The following is an 8106-nucleotide window of genomic DNA, read 5'->3' as shown; positions in this document are numbered from 1 at the left end:
AAAATACAAAAAATAAGTAACAGAATGTCACTAATATAAACATAAGATAAATAGTAGATATCTTAACTTGTTTTAAAATAATAAAATATTTATTTACTAACTTAAAATTTATTTTTTGAATTTTTTACTTTTATAATTTTTTCAAAAATATCTATCAAAATTAATATTTTATCAATATTTCTGTCCACATTGATATTTAACTCTATTTCCAATGGAATCAATCATTCGTTCCTCGCTAAATTCTGCTTTTAAATTCGGCCCTAAGCCATCCAAAGAAAAAAAAAGAAAAAAGGAAAAAACAATTTCGAGCGGGAAAATCTTGGTCTTCATTTCTCAGTGCTCAAAGGAGCGGGAAGTGTAGAATCTGAAGGAGAAATGGCCGATTGACTTTCCTCGCCAAATCCGAAGCATCAACGTGGGTTTAGGGTTTTTGAGTTTGGGGTTTCTTCACAATTAATCAAATGAATGCTGAAAACGAGAGGAAAGGGGAAGTAATCGTGGATTTTGATTTCGAGAGTGACTCTGTAGCTTTGGATCTCAGTGGTAAAGTCCATCAGCTTCCCTGTGCCATTAAATTCGATGGTCCTTGCTCTGTTTCTCAGTATTTTAAACCCAAATCCACTGGTAATGCCCTAATTTTCGCTGTTTCTTCCAAGTTCTCTTTATATACTCGAGTAATTTGTTTGTAGTTTACTGAGTAGTTCTTTTCATTTTTCTTCTTGCCTATTGAAGGAATTGAGTTTGATGGCTTGAGTGTTGAGGAAGCTTATTTCAGAGGAAGAAAGTTGCAGGGAGCTACCATTTCCCTTCCGGAGGGTTACTCTGGTAATATGAAATACTTTCAGTTTTTAATTCATTACAATTTGGATCTTGTTTTTTGTCATTTCCTACTTGTATTGTCCAATACTTCAATCTATTAATTACCTATCTAATGCTTACAAAAATGACTGGTTTCAGTTATCTATTTTCTTTGGCATGACATTAGTTTATAAAATTAAAAAGTGTTTTCTTCTTTAATTTCTTATGAAATGGAAAGAGTAAGAAAAAAGATGTCATTATTAACTGAGTAAATTTGAAACTTGAAATCTCCATATAAGTTGAGTTTCTATTTTTCAGAAAATATTTTAGGCTAGCTATGGACATTTCTATGATTTAAAAGTGTTATCTTTGTGAGCATTGGTTTTTCTAGCTTTGTTGGACGTTTTGGTTGGGTTTGAATATTTTGATCTCTTAATGGAATTTTCTGCTCTCTCTATGTAGATCAATGATTACATATTCACAGGGTCTTGTCTTGTCTTAAACAAGACTTTTCCAACAAACCAATAGAACTCATCAAAAGTTACAAATTAAACAGAGAAGGGTTGCTGATAGTTTAATCATTGAAATGAAGTTGATTTTAGTTCCAAGCATACTCACAATTGACTTCCTTAAAATTGTGTATGTTTTCATTTACCTGTTTTAGCTCATGTAGTTAATGTCGAAAATGAAAGTAGTTTCAAGACCGACTTCAATTGGCTATGGCGATTTTAAGAATTCAAATAAGCAGAGATTGAACACTATGATGCTGTTGGTTCTTGTTCTAAGTCTTAGCTGCAACTGTTTCACTGAGACAATTGGTGAAGAGCTTTCCTATAATTCTTAGGCTATTTTTCTGATTGATGTTCTTATTTCACTTGTGATATGCCTGGATATATGTTGAAGGTATTTCGACATGCATTCTCTTTATGTTTTATGAAGGAAAGATGCTAGGATGGTACCCTGGTTGAAGTTAAACAGGATATTTCAACTGGAAAAAGTTTATGAATTCAATCTGAGGAATCTTTAATACTTTTCTTATTCTAGGGTGGAATTTAGCTGTCAACTTTATTCCAGAGTTTTACAAAATTGCACAAAATTTTCGAGTTTCATTTATTTATTTATATTTTGTTAAGAAAATTTGTTTTAAAAACACACGGCCTAGTCATTTCATGAGTACATGTACACTAATGCTTTCCTAAGTCTCGCTTAGCTCCTTCCGCTGGTTTTCTTTCTTTCTTTCTTTCTTTTTTTTTTTTTTTTTTTAATAATGGTTACTTTCAGAAACTTTGGTTGGTAATCTCTTTAACTAAAGATTAGCACATACATGGGCAAGTATCCTTGTTTGCATTCCTTGTTTTACATTCATGAATGTTCTGAAGAAGAGATAAACATGAAAAGAGATAATTTGAACCTTCTCATGTAGTATGAATACGATATATTTGTTTTCTTTTTGGGAGATTTGGTACGAAAGAGCCATCGGTTATTTGATGATTGTAGAAAAAGGAAATGAGAAGGAACGAGCTATTAATTTTCATGTTTCATTTAGTTATTAGGCTGCTAGATAAGAACAGTTCTGTAACTATTCCTTTTTGTTTTTGTAGTTCTAGCGAATTGGAAAATATGTTTGAATGGAGATGAGGATATCTAATCTCCTATCCTTTTAGTGTTAATGTAAATTTCCTCTGTTAAAAGAAAAGGGAAAATAATGCTCTGTTTCCACCATTTCTACCTAATTTGAAATTCTGTACTAAGGCAACCAGAACTAATATTGTCATAAATTTCTTCCACAGTTCACTTAACCACTTTGAACTAAAGGATCTGTCTATCTGTGAATGTTGTTCTTCAGGCTATGTGCTAGGGAAGAAGAGTCTTGGAAAGAGAAAAGCTTCTGAACAGGATCAGAACTCAAGCCCTTGGCAGGTGAAGGCCAAATTTGCAAACATTACATATTGGAACCATGACACCCTACCGTCACAAGACGATACGTTCCAACGTTCTTTTCACTGGCTGACTGTTGCACAAGCAGTATGATTCTGATCAACACACATTAAAATGATTAACAATATCATGTCTTGTTTCCATTTGTCTGAATCCAAGTACTAAAACTGCTCTGTGATTTGAGAATAGTTTCATACAAGCTTTAAACTTACAAATAAGAAATGGAAAAAATGTGGGCGTTTTTGATCAGATGTTTTAGGATAGGAGGGGGAAGTTTGATTTTGCCTAATGGGTTTTGGTATGTGAGAACCTTCCTTTTCATCAACCCCTTCTAGTTCACTACCCAAACTCCAATAACCATTATCTATCTTCGTATGGGGAGGCTGTTGGAAACTGGCAAGGGGGTTGGGGAACGCTTGTGTCTGTTGGTATTCATAGGTTAGAAGCTGAGAAGGGTAAAGAAGGAGCAGGTATTAAAAGAAAAAAAGGGGCTGGGAGAAAGACCATTGGTGAAGGGAGTAATAAGGTGGAGAGGGAGCTCAAAAAATTGGAAAGTTTGATTAATTATGAGAGGAGGAAGGCCTCAAGAGAAGCGAGCAAAGTTGTGTCCCAATGTTGAAAATCCTTTCTTAGAATGTTAGAGGTTTGACAGGGAGGGTTAAGAGAAGTTTAGTTAAGGAAATCCTTAGGGATGAGTGCCCGGATATTGTGATCCTCGTGGAAAGTAAAAGGTGTGATTTTGAGTTGCAGTGTATAGGCAGTTTATGGAGATTGAGAAGGGTGGATTCGGAGAGTCTTGATTCTGTTGGTAAATCAGGGGGCATTTTGATCATGTGGAATAACTGGTTGCTTACAGCTTTGGAGGTGGTTAGAGGCACTTTTTTATTTTTTTATTTTATTTTATTTTTTATTTCGGTTCTATTTAGTCTGACAAGGGGTGGTAATGGTTGGGTCACAGGGGTGTATGGCCCTCCTAGAACAAGAGGTAGAGATGCCTTTTTGAATGAATTGGGTGATCTTTTTGGCATTTGTAACTCGTAATGGTGTATTGCTGGTGATTTTAACATCACCCATTCTCAAGTAGAAAGGGCTCTAGTGGGGAGAAGCACTCGTTCTGCTAGGAGCTTCAATGATTTTATTGAGGGATGTAATTTGGTTGACCCTTCTCTGTTGAACGGGGTGTTTACTTGGGCTAATTGTTGAGCGAGAAGTAGGATTGCTCTTTTTTGCTGTCCTTGGATTGGGTGAGTCGTTTGGGGAGGTTCGTCAAGTGGCAGGGCCAAGAGTTACATCTGATCATTGGCCTATTATTTTGTCTTTCAGAATATGTGGCTTCAACATCCCCTTTTAAAGCCATTCTCCTTGGTTGGTGGAATTCTCCTGTTCAGGGAGGTGGAGAGTACTGGTTTATGGGCAAATTGAGGGCCTTAAAAGGGGAACTTAAGATTTGGAATAAAGAAATCTAGACATTAGAATAAAAAGACGTGAGCTTTTGGCCAGGATTAAAAGTATAGATGAGTTGGAGTTTGAGGGCCCATTGGATGATGTTCAAAAAGAGGAGAGGGATTCCTTAAAATACCAATTCGCTAAAATGGTTAGAAAGGAATCGTGCGCTTGGAGGCAAAAGGTGAAGGTGGATTGGGCTAAAGGTGGTGATTGAAACATGTCTTTTTTCCATAGAATTGTGAGTGGGAGGAAAAACAGGAATGCTATTGGTCCTTTGGTTAAAGAATCTGGTGAGGTAATCGGGAATGATAAAGAGATTGAAGAGGAGGTTGTATCTTTCTTTTCAAATCTTTATGGACCTGAGGTGTCTCCTAAACCTTTTATTGGTGGGATCGACTGGAGCCTTATTTCTGAAAGGGAAAGGGAGGGATTGACTAAGCCTTTCCTGAGAAAAAAGATTAGATGGGTTGTCTTTGAAAGTGATAGATCTAAATCACCTGGGCCTGATGGTTTCTCCATGGCTTTCTATCAAGATAATTGGAAATTGCTTAAAGATGACCTTACCAAAGTTTTTCAAGAACTCTTTGAAAGAGGCATCCTGAATGGCTCAATCTTTGAGATGTTTGTTCGTTTGGTTCCTAAAAAGGTAATGTCACCTAGGTCAAGGATTTTAGACCCATCAGTTTAATTACTAGTGTGTATAAAATCCTTGCTAAAGTGTTGACCAACTGGATGAAGAGAGTGCTTCTGGCGACTATCTCAGATACTCAGGGTGCTTTTATTGTTAGGAGACAAATTTTGGATCAAGTCCTTATTGCTAATGAAGCGATTGAGGATTATAGGATTAGAAAGAATGAAGGAGTGATTCTTACTATCGACTTTGAAAAGGCCTATGACCACGTGGATTGGAACTTCTTGGACAAGATGATGGAAAAGAAGGGTTTTGGTTATAAATGGAGGATGTGGATGTGAGGTTGCTTAAGGAATGTTAGCTATTCTTTCCTTATAAATAGGAGTCCTAGAGGTAAAGTGGTGGCTTCAAGAGGGCTTAGACAAGGAGACCCTCTATCCCCTTTCTTATTCCTCTTGGTAGTGGATATTCTTAATAGAATTGTGGGTAAGTGTGTGGATGGCAATGTTATTACTCCCTTTCAAGTGGGTGAGGCTAGGATCCCCCTCTCACATCTTCAGTTTGCTGATGATACGATTTTCTTCTGCTCTGGCAGTGAGGCCTTGTTTAATATGTTGAACCATATCTTGACTTTCTTCGAGATTTCTGGTTTGAGGATTGTAGTTTAACAGGGATTAATTATGAGGTTGGGAAGCTTAGAATATGGTCAAACATGGTGGGGTGTGAGTTTCGAGACCTTCCCTCTTCTTATCTTGGTCTTCCTCATGGAAGCAACCCTAAGTCGATTGCTTTGTGGGAATCGTTGATGGACAAAGTTAGAAGAAGGTTAGCCTCTTGGAAAAGAGGTTTCTTTTCCAAAGCGAGTAGACCCACTTTGATTAAGCCGGTCCTGTTTGGATTACCTATGTATCTCATTTCCCTTTTTAGAGCCCCTGCTAAGGTTTGTAAGGATGCGTGATTTCCTTTGAAGGGAAAGGTAAAGGTGCTCACTTTGTTAGATAGGAAATTGTGGAGAAGTCGATCTTGAGGGGGGGTCTTGAGAGTGGAAACCTTAGATTACATAACAAAGCCCTTTAAGACAAATAGGTATGGCGTTTCCCCTTTGAGCCCAACTCTCTTTGGCGCAAGATTATTGTTAGTATTCATGGCCCCATCCTTTCGAGTGGTTGGCTAAGGGGAGTAGAGGGATGCACCGGGACTTGTGGAAGGATATTTCGAAAGAGTTTCCTTCGTTTGTTAACCTTGTTCATTGTGTGGTGGGGAGGCAAGGGACACTTATTTCTAGGAAGATCATTGGGTGGGAGAGATTTTTGTGCTTTATTTCTAAGACTGTTTCACTTATCTTCCAAAAAATATTCACTTTGAGGTTGACTTTCTTGTTTGGTCTCGGAGCTTGTGTTCCTTTTCGTTCGGTTTTCGTTATCCTCTTTCCAATAGGGAAACGGTGGATGTGGCCTTTCTTCTTGTCTTACTCAAAGACCACTCGTTTAGGCTTGGGAGAAGGGATGTGAAAGTTTGGAATCCTAGTCCTTTGGAGGGATTCTCTTGTAAATCCTTTTTTCAAAGTATGGTCGATCATTCTCCTATAGGTGTCTCGGTCTTCTCGGTTCTTTGGAGGATTAAAATTCTTAGCAAAATGAGGTTCTTTACCTGACAAGTTCTTCATGGTCGTGCTACTATGATGGATTGGCTAGTGAGGAAATTACCTTCACTTGTTGGGCCGTTTTGCTATCTTCTTTGTCAAAAGGTAGAGGAAGACTTGGATCGTATCCTTTGGCAATGTGAGTATGCTAGTTCTATTTGGGAGTTGTTCTTCCAGACGTTTGGTGTCTCTGTGGCTTGTCAGAAGGGTACTCGAAGTATCATCGAGGAGTTCCTCTTCAATCCGCCGCGTAGGGAGAAGGGTCGTATTTTTCATGGCTTGCTGGGGGTGTGTGTTACTTTATGGACTCTGTGGGGTGAGTGGAATGACGAGACTTTCAGAGGGTGGGATAGGGACCCTATTGAGATTTGGGTCCTTGTTTGCTATCATGTCTCTTTGTGGGTTTCATTTTCGAAGACCATTTGTAACTATTCCATAGACATTCTCTTGCATAATTGGAGTCCATTTTTTAGGAGGGCTTCTCTCTTTTGTGGGCTTGGTTTTTTTGTATGCCCATGCTTGTATTCTTTCATCTTTTTCTCAATGAAAGTGGTTGTTATATATATATATATATATATATATATATATATATATATATAATTAGATGTTTTAGGTTATGCAACTCCAAAGTTTGTGCATGCTTCTCTTCAATATTGGGCAACTATGAAAAACAAGATTTATATTGTTTACAGCATTTCTTTTGACTGCTCTTTGAATAATTTACCATTCTTGTATAACTTCCGTCTTCCCCATTCATATATTGGACATCAGAATCAAATTTATTTCCTCAAGTTTCTTAGGTCCTGGAATTTTGTTTATGATTGCAGTTGCACAAACCCGTAACAGCAGAAGACTTGGCATCTGCATCTACTGCTCTCAAGAATATGAGTTGATTAGGATCATGTGCTCTGAGAAGAAAATTTCTAAAACTAGAATGATTCCATACTATGATTTGTATTTGGTAACATTATTATCTATTTTAACAATTTATTTAATGGGTTTGGCATTTTAAATCATGACGTGGCTGAAAGTTAACGACAGTAAACTGAAGAATTTCATACAATCAGAGTATTAGAAATATAATTTACATTTTGTTTTGGTCATTTAACTTTAAGAATTCAATAAAACTAATATTTACAAAATACAAGAGCTTGATTTTCATATCTGCAAACCATAGGACTTCAAGATGTATAAGTGGTAAAACATCAATCAAGTCCAAGCAATACAATTCAATCCATCACCAATCCATAAACTAATCAGTACCCTAGAAGAAAAGTAATTTTGCTACGCAGAATCATTTGGACAAAATTCTCAATTAGCAACCAACACATTTTTGGGGCTCCTTGGATCATTAAAATAGAATTAGGATTACAGAGAATCTAACTACGATAGAGATTTGTTGTTTGAGATTTGGATTATTGGAGAATTTAATTATAGGATGTCCATTTCATCTGGGAGTCTGCCTCAAATGAGTTGAAGAATCCTCAATTAGACGAGAAATAAGGAAGTGAAGAGAATTTTCTTTGTTGGCTAAACGGGAATGGAGATAAAGATTATATTCCCAGCCTTCGCCCCTTTCCCTGTGATTATTGATTATTGGAGTTGAAACTAGACCAAAACGAATCAATACGGAGCTCCAGAAGCATTAATC

The 8106-nt window shown here is 37.0% G+C and overlaps 1 protein-coding gene across 1 annotated transcript; it reads left to right on the top strand.

Annotated features, from left to right (window-relative positions):
• Window positions 1-239: 239 nt before the first annotated feature.
• LOC120082473 (uncharacterized protein C12B10.15c) lies at window positions 240-7471 on the top strand. The gene is made up of 4 exons (XM_039037658.1): window positions 240-624; window positions 733-825; window positions 2645-2823; window positions 7283-7471. The coding sequence occupies exons 1-4, from the start codon at window positions 462-464 to the stop codon at window positions 7346-7348; spliced, it is 501 nt and encodes a 166-aa protein (XP_038893586.1). The 5' UTR covers window positions 240-461; the 3' UTR covers window positions 7349-7471.
• The last annotated feature ends 635 nt before the right edge of the window (window positions 7472-8106 follow it).

This window comes from Benincasa hispida, chromosome 8, assembly GCF_009727055.1.
Source record: "Benincasa hispida cultivar B227 chromosome 8, ASM972705v1, whole genome shotgun sequence".
In the NCBI taxonomy this organism is placed as follows: Eukaryota; Viridiplantae; Streptophyta; class Magnoliopsida; order Cucurbitales; family Cucurbitaceae; genus Benincasa; species Benincasa hispida.
This window is presented reverse-complemented; position numbering and strand designations above follow the sequence as displayed.